Source organism: Protobothrops mucrosquamatus, unplaced genomic scaffold (assembly GCF_001527695.2).
Source record: "Protobothrops mucrosquamatus isolate PMUCROS unplaced genomic scaffold, P.Mucros_1.0 scaffold1382, whole genome shotgun sequence".
Classification (NCBI taxonomy): domain Eukaryota; kingdom Metazoa; phylum Chordata; class Lepidosauria; order Squamata; family Viperidae; genus Protobothrops; species Protobothrops mucrosquamatus.
Genome location: NW_015387570.1, coordinates 179,830 through 196,762, shown reverse-complemented (window position 1 = coordinate 196,762; position 16,933 = coordinate 179,830). Strand labels below are relative to the sequence as shown.

Sequence of the window (16,933 nt, the reverse complement as noted above, 5' to 3'; positions counted from 1 at the left end):
CAAAATGAAATGATTTAGAAGTGGTAGTGCAAATCTCAGTGGCTATTCACTCAACATACTATGTCTATTAATTTGTGTTTCAATTAGCTGAATTTATACATCATGGCAAGCTACAAACCTTATTTAACAGACTACGGTGGCTAAGTTCATGCTATATGTTACCCCAAAACCTGACAATATTATTGTTTAGCACAATAATTGTCGAACAGAATTGTGATTGTTTTTGTTTTGCTTAATGCTGTTTTTATTGTGTAACACTTTATAAGTTTGCATGGTCTATAACAACAACAACAACAACAACAACAACAACAACAACAACAACAATAATAATAATAATAATAATAATAATAATAATAATAATAATAATAATAATAATAATAATATTTATTAATGCAGACTACCTTATTTAACAGACTACGGTGGCTAAGTTCATGCTATATGTTACCCCAAAACCTGACAATATTATTGTTTAGCACAATAATTGTCGAACAGAATTGTGATTGTTTTTGTTTTGCTTAATGCTGTTTTTATTGTGTAACACTTTATAAGTTTGCATGGTCTATAACAACAACAACAACAACAATAATAATAATAATAATAATAAAGTTGGAAGAGACCTTGGAGGTCTTCTAGCCCAACCCCCTGCTCAGGCAGGAAACCCTATACCATTTCAGACAAAAGGTTGTCCAGTCACTTCTTAAAAACTTCCAGTGAAATGCTTGGAGTATTGTTCCTCATTTTGGTAATCACATCCCAAACCCAGATTAGACAGTTGAAAATGGTGCCTAGAAACAAAATAAAAATGAATTTGGACAGCTTTAGAATTATTTATTTTATCTATATGTAAGTTGTAATGCAGTTCTTCTATCAAATTCATAATGGATAAGACAATCACCTATACATTTTATATATTCTGTTTAGTTTGAGAATTAATATATTTAATTCTATTCAGTAACTTTATTTTCCCCAGGGTTTGTTGGCATTGGAAGGGGAACTCACACCTATACTTGTGCAGATGGTCAAAAGTGCTAATATGAATGGTCTATTGGACAGTGACAGTGACTCTCTTAGCAGTTGTCAACATCGGGTGAAGGCACGCCTTAATGAAATTCTCCAAAGAGATAGAGACTTTACTTCTGAAGACTATGAAAAGGTTAGAAAATACTCTACAGATGAATTAAAATTGTGAAAGATTTTACAGGAAAGGTTGTACAAGGCTATTTGGAGGAATATGTCAGGTATCTGTTGGACAAAATTGCTTGAATCCACTCCCAATTGCACGCCAGCCTTTATACAGGTCCTGTGGCGTGCTTAGGTGCAGTCTTGCTGTGTTACTTGATAGGAGTTTGAACCTGTTGGGCCTTATGAAATGGACAGATTTCTCATGAGTGTGAGATTCATGCCCCCAGGTTGCCTACATCCTAGGAGAAGACTTGGCTGTGATGAATTCTTCTTAAAGAATTGGTTCATCCACTCAAGAAGCCATCCATTAGACCAGTGGTTCTCAACCTTTTTAATGCCGCGACCCCAACCGGTCGTAAGTCGAGGACTAAACCGGTCGTAAGTCGAGGACTAAACCAGTCGTAAGTCGAGGACTACCCAACTGGTCGTAAGTCGAGGACTTTCCCTGCCCAGGAGCGCCGTGCATGCGTGGTTCCGCCCCCTGCGCCGGCCGAGGCGTAGCTGGCAAGCGGCAGAGACGGAGCAGGCCAACCACCAGCTGGCCCAGCCCAAGGGAGGTAAGGCACCCGCTGGAAAAGGGGAAAAAATGGCGGACAAAAAAAATGGTGGACAGCCTTGCTTGGCGACCCCCATGAAATGGTCGATCGACCCCAAATGGGGTCCCGACCCACAGGTTGAGAACCACTGCATTAGACCCATTCATACCAGACAATTTTTGTTCAGTCTCCAGCCTTACATGTTTAGAAAAGGCAGTTATACAAAGCTTCAGAGTAATTTGAAAAAAAGGTTATCTAGACCCCTTCCAGTCAGGTCTCAGACCTTGGTATCGAATTGAAACAGGACTGTTGTCACTTTTGGACGACTTCTAGTATAATGCATTCATTCTCCTCTTGACCTCTTGGTAGCATTTGATACCATCAACTATGGTATCCTTCTGAATCCATATTTCTGAAATCTGATTAGGTTTAATATTTTGTTTACATGGATGCTTTATATGTGTTTATGTCTTTTTTATATTGCATTTTGTTTATGTGGTTGTTTTATAACAATTGTAAGACATCTAGAATCATGTACTTGAGATGTGTGACTGTGTAAATGGAAGAAGGGAGGGAGGGAAAGAAGAAATATAAACTGCCCCCAGGAAGGAGAAACCTCCTAATCCTCTGGAGACAGTCCAGAAAAGTATCGTGGTTGATCATATGGAAAGCTACTGAGACATCAGGAAACTAAAAAGGTTGTACTCCCTGATCTTGATCTCTCCAAAGATCGTTCACTAACACACTAGGAGTGCAAATTCTATGATGTGCCTTAGTCTAAAGCCTGGTCAAACTGGTATATTTCTTGTAGCCTTCTGTAGTTCTTAAATACAACATATATGTTTTAGTATGTAGCTGTACTTACATGATTTGAAATATTAAAGTACGGAGAGTTAATGGAAAATAAGGCAAAGATGGACATCAGTTAAGTTGGATTTTGTCAGTTAGAACTAATAAACAAAATTGTTGGATATAGTAATTATTTGAAATTAGTATTTCTTTTAGCATAGGATTTTTAGTAGTATACTGGTAGTCCTCGACTTACGACCATAATTGAGCTCAAAGTTTCTGTTGGTAAGCGAGACATTTGTTAAGTGAATTTTTCTCCATTTTATGACTTTTCTTGCCACAGTTGTTAAGTGAATCACTGCAGCTGTTAAGTTAGTAACATGGTTGCGAAGTGAATCTAGCTTCCGCATTGCCTTTGCTTATCAAAGATTGCAAAAGATTACATCACCCCAGGACGCTGCAACTGTCGTGAATATGAGGCAGTTACCAAGTGTCTGAATTTTAATCATGTGACCAGGGGACTACTGCAAGGGTCATAAGTGTGAAAAATGGTCATAAGTCACTTTTTTCAGTGTCATAACTTTGAATGGTCAATAAATAAACTGTTTTAAGTCAAAGATTACCTGCATTTAAAAGATAAGTCAAAATGCTGGTTTTATTTATAAGTTTTTCTCATATTAGCATAGCACATTTTAAAAATACGTATTTTTCAGAGATTAGGATATCAGCTGCTATACATGTAAACTATAAGTATTATAGCTTACATATTTCTTTTTGGTCTGGTACTACAGCTGACACCATCTGGCAGTGTTTCTCTGATAAAATCAATGCAAGTGATAAAAAATCCTATTAAGACATGTGATAAGGTATATTCTTTAATCCAGAGTTTGACGTCTCAAATCAAACAACGAATGGAAGATCCTAAATTTGCAGGTAAATAGTTTGCTTGATCAGACTGGATTGATAATATTAATTGCGTATATTTATTTTATAATTAATTGTTATGACACCTTTTTATTCAGGAGCAACTTTCAGAAAAAAAAATTGTAATAGTTTGCTCAACGACTCTTAGCTACTCTAATATAGTAATAGCAAATTAACTTCACTGATGTAGATTGCTATGTAAGTAAAATAGCAGTAACCTTGCGCAGGAAAGAAGATAGCAATAGGCTTAGTTAAGTACCAGATTTGCAGAAGTACAAACTATTTTAGTGTGGATGTGTAAAAGAAAAAAATAAAACAAAACCGAGCTGTAAGAAAACTGGTTGCTCTGAAGCTTAAGGAATGGGTAGAAATATTTCTTTAATGTCTATTGTAACATTCCTTTATGTTACTTTAATCAACTCTCATTATTACTTTTTAACAATTATTTGTCCAACTAGATATTCAACTTTATCATAGTGAAACATTGGACCTAATGTTGCGTAGGTGGGCCAAGCTTGAAAAAGACTTTAAAACAAAGAATGGAAAATATGATATAAGTAAAATCCCAGATATCTATGACTGCATAAAATATGATGTTCAGCATAATGTCTCTTTAAAGCTAGAAAATACAATGGAATTATACAGACTGTCAAAGGCTTTGGCTGACATTGTGATCCCTCAGGTATGTACATTGCAGCTTACATAATACTATCATTAAAATAAAATGGCTATATTCTCCAGACCAAATTTATTGACTGTTAGGGAAATGAATAAATTTACTGTCTAAAAATGCATTTGTAGTTTATAAAGCAGTTTTTATGAATTACCACAAATTGAAAAGCAGTACCTCTTTCCCTTATTAAATTGAGGAGTCTGATATTTAAAAAATGGCATGTATCTTGTTGACATTAGACTGAATCCAGAATAATAGTGCAATTTTATATTTATTTACTCAGTTGTGGATCCTATACAGTTGATTAGATTTTCTCCTGGATGTAGCCTTGTATCCAATAACTAGATTATTTTAATGTGGCTTCCAATAGAATCATGGGGCATATTGCTTATATCCTGTGATTAACTCAGATCTACTCCCTAAGAAGGAGCAAAAACAAGGTTCAAAAAATTAAAATATGAGGATTACATGATACACTATTCAGAATATGAATCCATTAAATGAAATAGGATTGTAATGATACCCAAAGAATATTGCTAAGTAGGTACTTTAGTAATATACAGTAAACAACAGGATCATCTAGATTAGAGTTAATGGAGCTATAACAATGATCATCAATGTTAAACAAGCAGTGGAACTGATGGAAGACATTGAAAAAAATATTTGACAAACCAAGGGTTGCTAAATACAGCATCGAGAAAGCATATAAAAGTACTAATGGGTGATTGGAATGCAAATGATCAATGAAATGGAGGAATTGGAATTATAGATGGATTTGAATTTGGTTATTGCGGTCATGTATGGTCTTAAGTTACATTTTGGAAAGAGAATTATTTTATTACCAATAGCTATTTGATTCATACAGAATAAAAAATAAGAGTACAAAATAACAATTATAATATAAATTTTGTTATTATAAACAAGATAACCATACAAACTAACAAAATAATGTTTATGGAACAACAAAAAACACAGACCCTATATTCGGAACTTAGCAAATAGGCAGTATTATCATCCAAAACAAAAATCGTGGTGATTTTGCACCTGGAAGCCAATGTGACCAAAATTGAGACTCATAATGAGACCTGTGTCTTCCTCATTTTGTCTAAAGTTCTTCCCCACCTCCCATGGGTTTGCCCCTCCCCCATTTTAATCAATTATTTTGTTTTAATTGTTTAAGAATTGAAGTGAAAGTTTTATCACCTCATGATATTATGATGATGGGACATAAATAGTGGTGGAATTCAGCCAGTTCACACCAGTTCGGCAGAACCGGTAGCTATTTTTTTGTTGCCCAGGCCCAGAATGGACTTCCGGAAGCAGCAGCCACACAGAGAACCGATTGTTCACATATTTGAATCCCACAACTGGACATAAATGATCCCCTGTAATATCCTATCCAAAAAAATGGCATGTTTTTAGCCATAATGTCAGCAAAAAAATGAGCTTGTCTCCACATCTTTATTACAGAGAAGCTCCAGTTTAAATATCTCATCTGAATCCAATGGTGATTTAAAACCTTACTTAGTGTAATATAGAGGTAAGGAAGGAATAACTGATTCTCTTTCCAGTGAATATTGTATCCTTTACCTTTTGTCCCTGCAATAAAATAAAGCTTTAAAAATATATCTAGTGAATCCAGTAGATGCATTTTCTGGAGGAATTAGTATCTAAAAATGTGCCTGGGGCTGCTTATTCTTATCAAGTGGCCTCACCTATTTTGATATATGGTCCTATTAACTAGAATACGGCCCCTAGAACACTGCTCAAAGCTATGTGGACTTAGGTTGAAACAAGTTCTCTACTGCTGCTGTCATTGCTTAGGTCCCATTCTGTGTAACGGGTAGGTTAATCCTAGGGGTTCTTGTCCATATCATTGCTCTCTGAATTGACATGCAATCTTCTCTTTTAAAAAAATAGTACTTTACAACTTAGCAAAGAATTGCAGTGCTTTGTTTTGTTTTTTAGTCCAGAGGCAGATCCAGCAGCAGAACAAGAATCAGAGGCCCATACCTATCACCATCTACTACTGTGACATTATCTGAAAGTGAAATTATCTCATTAAGGGCTTAGGTAGAAATAGGTACTTATCTAACAAATTGAGTTCTACATTGAGAGGGAATTTTCAGGAATATCCAAGTTTATTTTCACATTTTTTCACTTAAGGAATATGGTATTACTGAGGCTGAAAAACTAGAGATTGCTAAAGGTTACTGCAATCCACTATTGAGGAAAATTCGGTCTGATCTTCAGAGGACTCAGGATGATGATACTGTTAACAAACTCCATCCTTTGTAAGTTATTTTTTTTACATTACTAAAGCCCTTATATCACAATAAATTTAGCTAAGTGTTTAGTTTAAAATGATAGCCTCCAGTCCTTCTATGAAATCTATATAATTTAAGCATTAAAAAAACCTATGGTCTTTATTTATACATGATCACAAACATGGTAAATTGAGGCACTTTAACTTAATTTCCATTACTTTCAAAGGTAATTATGTTTTAATATTTCACATGTCACATTTGCAGTTTGGCTCCTAGGCAAAGGTTCTGATAAGATTCTGGTTTTATTTTTGATCAAGGATGTGCAGATTTTCAAATACACACAGCATTATATTCTGCAGCTTAAAACAAGGGTTTAGCTTCAGATAATTCAGAGTGTAAAGTATATATTTTTCTTAAACATAAATGTAGCACTGATTAAGATTTCAGAGTTCCCCCACTTGAGATTTAGGTCCAAGGTAAGTATGGATTCATAAAGGCTGTATAAAATTTAAGCACAAAAAAACAAAAATATATTGTTTTATGCCTAGGTTAATTAATCATGAACAGGAGAAAATTGATACAGAAGCTTAAACGGTGTGCCTAATTCATTATTATTAGTAGAAAACTGTGGGAACGTTTGTTAGTTAATGTTTAGAGTTTAGATCTAGAAATTTTAGATTGTTATATTTAGATGCAATATATGGTGCCCTTTATTCACTTCTGCAATTTTATTTTTAGGTATTCTAGTGGGGTTATGTCTCCTGAACGTCATGTCCGAACTAGGCTGTACTTCACCAGTGAGAGTCATGTCCATTCTTTGCTTTCAACTCTTCGCTATGGTTCTTTATGTGATGTAAGTTTTTCAGTGGTATTCCTTTTCAGAATCGCTGAAGATATACAAGTAGGCACATTTAATAATCAACTCAATAAACTACTTATTCAATAATATTTTTTCTTTCAGCAAATAACCTGAAGAATTATCTAAATAGTCATCACAGTTGACTTCTAAACATTTCAGTAATGGAAACATTGACTGATTAGCTTGCAAAACTCATGTTACCTTTTTGTGATTTCATTGTGGTCTAAAACAGATTAAAATACTAGTTAATAGATAGGACTAAACTAAGGTTTAAAGCCATATTTTGTTGAACAAGCTTAATAGCCTGGTGTGCATGTTAATGAATTTGCTAGTAAGTTAAAAATAATATGGAAAAAATAAATGTTTTAAGATTAATTTCTGGCTGGCTATGCGTCTTTATTTTTTTGATGTTTTGCTTGTCATCACTTGATAAGTTAATATATAACATTGAATTATAAGATAGATCAATTGAAAATACATTCAGAGTGCCTATATGGTACGTACGCTTAGGATTGCAACTTACAATTAGTTTAATATAAGGTAAAAAGAGGGATCAACACAGAGACATTACTAAACAAGTGGTACGTACATTTTTTTGTATCTAAGGCATCAAAAGATGAACAGTGGAAAAGAGCTATGGATTATCTCAATGTTGTCAGTGAACTCAATTACATGACCCAAATAGTTATCATGCTGTATGAAGATCCAAATAAGGTAGGAAACAATAAACAATAATTTAAGACAAAAGCCAATTACATATAGTCAGAATATAACCTGACATCCATTTATTTAGGAGGTTTCGTCAGAAGAACGCTTCCACGTGGAGTTACATTTTAGTCCAGGAGCTAAAGGCTGTGAAGAAGATAAAAACTTACCATCAGGTTTTGGTTACAGACCTGCTTCACGGGAGGTAAGTGCTTTTAGAAATGTTTCTCATATGAAACTTAAAGAGCACTTTTCGTGTCATTTCACAGTATTTGGTTGCTTAAATAAAAATCTCCAGTTTTCTTTTTGGTTTAAGTTTAGAAACTTTTAAATATATTTGGAGATGTATTTAACTATTTTAAGTCAGTCAGCATTGCACTTTTTCCATGTAATTGTATAAAATCAGAAGCCAGTCTATTAAGTGATAATTAGCAAGGACTTGCATTACAAAATAAATTAGAGTGCTGTTATAATAGAATTGATACCTTTGTTATTAGGTATGTTTGATTTAGAGTGCTTTTCAATATGGACAAGGTATAATAGATCTTGCTTAAGAACTGTCGTGTTTAACTGACCATTAGAAATTAACGATGGCACTGAAAAAATAATTTCCTGACTGATCCTCACATTTACAAAATCCCCACAGTAAAGTGATTTAGATTTGGGCACTTTGCAACTGGTGGGCATTTACTATCACAGTGTCCTGCAGTCATGTAATTTCCATTTGTGTGCTTTGCAACTGGCTTCCAACAAGCAGAGTCAATGGAGAAGCTGGCAGTAAAATCACAAGTGATGGTCATGGGATGTCTCTCTTAACATTACTTGATTAATAACTGAATGGGAATGACATTGTAAGTGTGTCATAGTCGCAACGCTGCACAATTCTAGTTAGTGTCATGGTATTTAATATTCAGAAGAATGATGCTTTTAGTATGCTTGATGAAATTTTATAAAACATGAAATATCCATTTTCTTGTAGAACGATGATTCAAAACAAACATCCCGTAGAAATGAGAATGATGAGGACCCCCATGCTTATAAAAGAGATGAAACTGATCGTTCAGTAATGATGTTCAAGCCAATGGTGTCAGATCCAATTCATATACACAGGAAGTCACCCCTTTCAAGACCCAGGAAAATGGGTTCAGCAGAAGTAAGTTTAGATATCCCACTAATTTTTAAAATTACAGTACTTCCCCAACTAATCAGTATAATTAATGTTGGTGATACTGAAAAATTAGAAAACGTACTAGTATTATAGTGATTAGTTGATTGATTATGTACCATCAAATCACTGTCAACTCCTAGCAACCATAAAGATAGATTTTCTCCATGACAGTCTGTACCTAGCCTGGCCTTTGAGGTGTGCACACATTCCCACAATAATCTTGTATATAGTTTACTTAATTATAATATTATACTTAATCGGGAAGATAGTCAAAGAAGCAAAGGGAAAATCAAGTTTTTAAATATATGTAAGAAAGTCTGCATTACTCTGAACAATAGTTATAGAACAGAATTAATGAACCTTTTGTAGATTTCTGGAAATTAATCAGCTTTGAGTCCTACACGCACAATTAGATAAAGTGGGAATATTAAATCAGTGTTTCTGGCTGTGTAAAACTGATAATACAGCAATACATGCATAACATGCTCACTTTCCTTCACCAGGTATGGCATAATTACTCTTGCATCGAAAGATTGTACTCGCTTCCATTCTTTGACCCTTATTAGGCTTTTAAAAATTAATTCAGAAGCCTTGTTTATGTTGACACGATGTCATCTTTCTTGATTGCTTGGTTGATTATTTCTACTATTTTTATTTTTTTGTTTAAACTTTTTAAGATTATTTACAATTGCTTACTTAATTTATTTTGTACCATGGATGTTTTAATGACATGATTATAACCTGCTGAGAATATTTGAACTACAGTATGTAAAATATCAAATAGGTATGGCACAGCATCAAATCTGGCCAAATTAAGCACTCTCCACTGAGGCAGAAATGCAGTATTAATAGGCTGAAATTCTTCCCAATAGACTACTGTCATTGTTTTTGGAAGATGTTCTAATTTTTTTTCTGGTAGACATTGACAAATATATATTTACCTCAGTTCCATTTTATCTCAAACCTAAGGAAAACCAAAAGTTGGACAGAAAAGTTTACAATATTTTAGATTCAGAATATGTTTCTTCAGGATAATAAAAATCAGAGAGACAAGCAAGCCATAAATGAGAATAAAATTTAGCCTAAATTTTAAATTATAGAACTGCATGTGACCCTATAGAGAACCTAAACCTGATTCTACATGCAATAAAAAATTGAGATGCTCCTAGACATTTGGAATATGGATTAGCAAAAAATCGTAAAATGAGGTCGTCTGACTCAGGAGGAGAGATTTGCTATAATAAACATATTTCTCAGTAGTGAAACAGATTAAGGTGTTCACTGACCTTTTTATCAATGGTTTCAATGGCAGAAGAAAAACCCCAAACTACATCATATCCTGTATGCTAATATTTTACATTTTAATTCTGAGGAAAGAGTAATACTAGTACAGTAATTCCAAAAAATTTGGCAATGTAATGTAACTGAATTTTAGTTAGTAATTTTTAACCAGTTTAAACAGAAGTACTGCAACCAGTTTGGTGTAATGGTTAAGGCATCAGGCTAGAAAGCCGGAGTCCATGAGTTCTAATCCCACTTCAGGCAAAAAGCCAGCTGGCTGGTCTTAGGCAAGGCCAGTTGTGAGTTGTGGTGGCGCAGTGGTTAGAATGCAGTATTGCAGACTAATTCAGCTCACTGCTGGGAGTTCGATCATCACCGGCTCAAGGTTGATTCAGCCTTCCATCCTTCCAAGGTTGGTAAAATGAAGAGCCAGATTGTTGGGGGCAATATGCTGACTCTGTAAACCGCTTAGAGAGAGCTGTAAAGCACTATGAAGTGCTATATAAGTCTAAGTGCTATTGCTATTCCCTCTCAGCCCAGGGAAGTAATAAACCACTTCTGAAAAATCTAACCAAGAAAACTGCAGTTGCAAGCAGTCAAAAACTGACTTGAAGAGGGAAAAAAATCCAAACAGCTAAGAGCAATTGGCATTGTTTATCTAGGAAAAACTGAGGCATTAGATAATCTGGAAGTAGTGGTTTGACAACAAACCTTCTTTGCTTTTGCTTTGTACTCCGCAGCAGAAGTGGTCAGTTGTCCAAACTGTCCATGGGTTCTTATGGCATGCTGGGAACTATAGAAAATCTTCCTTTGTCTGCTGTAGGTCTTAATATTTTGGCAGTATTCCGTCTTTGTACTACCTGCCATTCCTCTCAGTCTTTAAAAAAATATCTTCTGCTTTGTGCAAGTTTTGTCTGCCTATAAAGGTCTATTAGTAACCATTATAAGAACAGTAGCTCAGGTTTGGCAGAGAGAATCGCTTAAACGATGCTTAAATGTAGCAAACATAATCAGGTAAGCTGCCTTCAGTGGCATTCACAGTGACAGTCACTGGCTTCAAAATGAAAGCCTCAGCCTCTTTTAATGTGCTTTGCACACATTGCACACTTCCATTTTGAAGCCAGTAACTGTTGCTGCAGACATCTCCAAATCCTTACTTGTAGGGGCTCTTCCTTCTGTCAACTGACAATTCAGTGTTAGGTCCAGGGGTTCAGGATTCACAGTCCAGTTAATGTGAAATCTTGTGACATAAACTTCTATTTTCCAACAATTGCTGTACATAATGTATGTCTTGTTATTTTGAGCCCTCCCGTCTTTCATCTAGCAGTTGCACTGAATTCTTTTGACACAAGAACACTTCTTAGTTAGCTGGTCTGTTGTAACTAAATTCTGTAACCTGTCCTTCCTTTACTATATTTCCATAGCATTTGTCACTTACAATAATGGAAAAATGTATTACTATAATAGCATAAATACTTTTATTAAATTTCAACAGCTTATAATTTTTAATAATATATGAATATTTTTGAAACATGCTTTCTTTCAGGATGCAAAAAGATCTGCTATAACAGTATTTATACCTATCCTCTCTAGATTTTGATTTATACATGTGAGTTCTATTAGTTCTATACCAATTAAAATCTTAATTTACTGAAGGTAGTTATTTGAAACTTCAATATGGAAGCCTGAAAATATTGTTAAAGTTACACCATATTACATTTCTTTTGAAAGCATCCTTTGTATACATTTAAAGGACATTGTCAAATTCTTTTCATCTCAAAGAAAAATATTGAAAAATGTTATTTAAAATAAAATATTTTTGTTACAAAAAAAATTGATAAAATGACTTCTACTCACTTTTTCTCTAGATCCTGAGATTGTTACCTTCAGTGTATATCAACATAAATTATTTGTAATTTTGTCATTTATAAAGAAAATTTGTTATTTATTTTTTTTAAAAATATTCCTTGTGAACTTGATCCTGATACTTGATACTTAACTATCTTTCAAGTAATATACTGTATTGAGATTTGTGTGTATGGAACATCGTTGATGTGGAAGTTTTTTTTACTGGTGACTCGTTTCGTTCTTTTATCTGCACTTAAAACTAAAAGAAGAATGAGGCTTAACCAGACTATTGATTTCACTGATTTCTAATTAGAAAAAGTTAATAAAATATATCTTCAGCTTTAAGAAGTTATCTGCTACTGCTATCGAAGTTCAGTTATATAATTTCCAAAGAGTTTTTAATTTTATTTCATAAGAATACTGCATTAATGGTATAGGATGCAGCAAAAGTGTATGTATGTGTTTGTATGTATGTTTACCCAGAATTATGTTTATGTCTAAAATACACACGCATACACACACAGTTTTACTCATTTCTGTGTAGACTTTTAAAAATCACCATTAATATTGCTGATGTACCTGAAGCAAAACCAGTAGCTGAATAGTTGCTGATGGGTTTTGTTTGGTTAGAATCGAGCTATTTAGAAAAGAGTGGAACTATATTTTATTTTCTTACCATTTAGCTCTGACTCTAACGTTGCATGCTTTGCTGTTTTTTTGCCCCCTTTCTCATTTCCAGGAAGAGAGCCCCCTGAGTGTGTCTAGCCCAGAGTGGCTGCATTATACCAGTGGTGTGGGTACTGGGCGTCGAAGACGCAGATCAGGGGAACAAATCACTTCTTCCCCTGTCTCCCCTAAATCATTGGCTTTCACATCCAGTATTTTTGGCTCATGGCAACAGGTTTTTAAACTTTACTTCATTAAACGTTACTGTGCATTCCAAGCAGGAACCAATTGTCTTTAAGGACATCTAATCCCTTGTTCTGGATTTTGTTCAAAGTAAATTACTTCACCTTTCATTAAAATATGATTTTAAAAATAATAGTTACTTCCAAAAATGCCTGGGGGGGAAAAAAGCAAGTGCATGTCTTTTTTTTTTGTTCGCTTTTTCCTACACAATTTTCACTGAACGTATTTGGTTATGGAATTGGTTTCTTTTAGCACTGTATGGATTATTATGGGTTGTAGCCTAATGAAACAGACCTAAGCTCTGGCTTAGCTGTCCTTCAAGGCTTTTTTTCCTAAATAAATAATAGCAGAGCATCTAATTTGGTGACAGGCAAATCTAAATGGTTTGGAAATAATTGGGTTATGCTATATTTGGGGTTAGAAATAGATAATATTTTCAGTTGTCATTAACTGTGCAGGAAAAAAAATCATTAGTATTAATCATTATTTTCTCCACACCTTAATTGGATATACTTTTTTCCCCTCCCCTCTCTCCTCCTCCTCCTCCTTCTCACAGTACTTCACCCATTGTCATATAAAATATACTGAAATGGGAAAATGAATATAATATTGTATATTTAGTTAAATACGTTAGTCAAAAGGCTAATACTTTAAAGCAGTTGTATTGTTTATACTAAACAATGGATGGTGTTCTGTTGTGAAAACTTTTCTTTAGAAACTATGTTGTTTCTATTTGCTCTTGACTTTTTAAAATATTTTGATGTAGAGAATAAGTATTAAGTTTTGAACATCAGGAATTCATTCTCGTAGGGCTGCATATGGTTCAGTGATTGTATGGTGACTTCATCAGCCTGTCTGTGTTTCCTCTTTTTTTTTCCCCCTTCCAATACAGGCGCAGTTTAGGAGTATTCATTTGGTAAACTAAACTAAAATGATCTGTGTTTTCATAATTTTCTTGGTGTCTGTCCTGTTTTATCATGAATGCCTGCTTGCACCACTTCATTGCAAGGATCTCATGAGTGAAATGGAACCCCTTCAGCAATAATTGCATGATCTTTCATATTATGTTGGTATTTCTACTAACCCATTGTATGGCTTTTTAATACTTGTCTGTCTTAGCAGGTGGCTGTTTCAAGTTTAATGGATTCAACCAGCCCATTAGACTGCTTTCCTTATTTATCTCTTTCTTATGTCCAGGCACCATCAGAAAATAATAGTCTTTTTCGACCTCCAAGAACAATTGTGGAGCAAAAGACCAGTACTATAGGTATGTATATCTAATAAAAACCTATTTTTTTGAAATAGAAGTACCCTGGTTTTAATATTGTTCTGATAAACTTGTAGGTCTGCAATTCAGCATCACACTAATTTTAATACCAACTGATTATTGGATCAATACCAAAAACACTTAAGATTATTGGGATGATATTCCTTTGTATCAATTAAGATGCTCTTGAAAATCAAGCCATTCTTATTTTCCTTATTTGCTATCTTCCTTTTTCCTTTAAAACAACAGTAAAAATTCTTTGCACTACCCCAAATTCCATCAACTACAGCTTTCAGTATATAAACATAGATAGCTATTGTAACTGCTGTCTTATAGCACATTTTATTTTAATCCAGATACTGTTTTCTAAATAACACTGCAGAAGAATACTGATTTTATTAAATCATACTTTACTGTATTATCAATATTGAAAGCATTATTGCCTTCTTCATCTAAAAAGATTTCCAGGGCGGGTTGCAATAAAAATCAGAAACCAACAAAGCCATTAATGCTTTACAGGTTTACAGTAAATGATTTCACAAATCCAAAAAGGGATGATGAAGGAAGAAAGGAAAAAGTCATCACAAGTTACCAGTTTTCAAAGCTAAAATTCTTTTTATACACTCTTTAACTGGGAAAGAGAACCAGCTCAGTGGAACTAGTCTTCTAACAGAGCAAATGTAGAGGCTTTTCATGCTCAGCATTCACTTCCTGCAACCTAATATGTTGCCAGTAGTACATTGTTGATTATTTGTGTTCTTAGATATAGATGATCCAGTTTGTATAACACTTTCAGAACATCCAGAATTATAAATATTGTCAAATAATTTGACATGTAACCAGTTAAAAATTTCTGAATTTCTCTATTAAATTCTTTAGTCCCTCAATACAGCCTTTATTTGGTGTTAATCATATCAGAAGTTTCCTTAGAAAAATGTATATACATCAGGTGCTCTTGGTTTTTTGAATTTACTTTTTCTAATTTTCAGTCTTCCTCTCTATGCTATATCATATTGTCAATGTGAAAAAAACACCTGATCTACCTATGTGCATAAGTGAAGGTGCATCTTTGGTTCCAAAATTTTTGCTACCGATGTAGCACTCATTTACATTGGAGGGGTTTCATCATCACAGGTCCTAGTAATGTTTTGCTTTTTGTTAGGTCATTAATAGCTACTGCAACTCCTTGCAGTTATGGGCATATATGGTTAAAGTTATATAGATCAGTTTTCAAATATGGTAGGAAATTTCCCCCGTTACAAGTTCCATTGAGAAACACATTATATCAATAGTTGAAAAAAATAAATTGCATCTACAGTAGCCTCTTTTGTAACTTTTAAATGTGAATTAGATAGTGTAGATATGCCACAGAAAAAAAAACCTTGTATTATTGTATATTAATACTACTTTTTATAAGTAAGTTTTTAGTTATTAGCAAAAACATAATTGTTTTATACAATTTCAGTATTAATTTGAAATTAATATATTTTAATACAAGTAGAGTGAATTTAGCTACTGGGTATATTTCATAGGATCTATCTACCAAAGACCCAAATGGATGTAAACCACAAGCACATTGTTTAATAAATACTCAAGGATTCCAGGAAAATTTGCATACGAATATGTGTTCAGTTCTGCTGTATCTAGAATTCTATCTTCATTTTTTTTTCCAGTTCAAGTACAGTTTCTGAAATCTAACCTTTATAATTCCACTCTTTTTATTTTATATTGCCTGCTTTTTCCTTTGCCAAGTTTGTTTATCCTTCATTTAAGGACAGCCTTTGGTAAAAAGAACTTTTATCTTTGGTAAAAAGAACTTTAAACACAAATTATTATAGGAAATTACTGTAAATATCACTAAGATGCTACAAGCATAATGTAAATCTGTCCAAGGCAATGCCACAAGGTGCCTTCTATGTGGTAAGATCAAAGTGCTTGCATGCTGCATGCATCCCAATATGAATAGAAGAACACCTGGTTTTTGTATGTATTTTCTCTAACTCCCATCAGGGTCTCACTGTGCGAGCCTGTTTAGCACCTCAGTGCTCGGGGGGTCTTCAAGTGCACCTAATCTACAGGATTATGCTCGTACTCATCGTAAAAAGCTGACTTCTTCTGCCTGCATAGATGGTATGTGCACACTTTCGCACATGCATTTACATTTACACATGCCCTCTATATTGCACACTAAGGAACATTTTTTTAAAAAGCCTAAATCTTTTGACTGAGAAGAAGGCTAGGTTATTATTTGTCACTTTAAGTACAGTGAATCTTACTGCCTATTTTTTCAGCTTTAGGTTGAGGTTAATGTTTCTTCAGTTCTTCTGTAACATATCTTCTGAATAAAAGCTTTAAGAAATACAATCTATACAAAATATTAACATTTTGAAGTATCACTTCAAAAGTGTTTTGAAAAATGTATTTTGAAAATTCTTGAAATTGGTAAGGAATGAAACAAAAAATATAGATGTTTTAAAATTATAGTTTAGGCTTTGGACAGTTAATGGAAATGACAGCACAAAATT

General features: G+C 33.9%; 1 protein-coding gene across 1 annotated transcript in view; it reads left to right on the top strand.

Annotated features, from left to right (window-relative positions):
- PPIP5K2 (diphosphoinositol pentakisphosphate kinase 2) overlaps positions 1 to 16,933 on the top strand; it is a 58,752-nt gene that overhangs the window by 31,990 nt on the left and 9,829 nt on the right. The window contains exons 17-27 of the mRNA XM_029285182.1: positions 971 to 1,153; positions 3,299 to 3,440; positions 3,890 to 4,113; positions 6,271 to 6,398; positions 7,110 to 7,224; positions 7,837 to 7,944; positions 8,024 to 8,140; positions 8,915 to 9,088; positions 12,972 to 13,133; positions 14,339 to 14,408; positions 16,419 to 16,538. Of these exons, the coding sequence (XP_029141015.1) occupies positions 971 to 1,153; positions 3,299 to 3,440; positions 3,890 to 4,113; positions 6,271 to 6,398; positions 7,110 to 7,224; positions 7,837 to 7,944; positions 8,024 to 8,140; positions 8,915 to 9,088; positions 12,972 to 13,133; positions 14,339 to 14,408; positions 16,419 to 16,538 (1,543 nt within the window). The remainder of the gene's footprint in view (positions 1 to 970; positions 1,154 to 3,298; positions 3,441 to 3,889; positions 4,114 to 6,270; positions 6,399 to 7,109; positions 7,225 to 7,836; positions 7,945 to 8,023; positions 8,141 to 8,914; positions 9,089 to 12,971; positions 13,134 to 14,338; positions 14,409 to 16,418; positions 16,539 to 16,933) is intronic.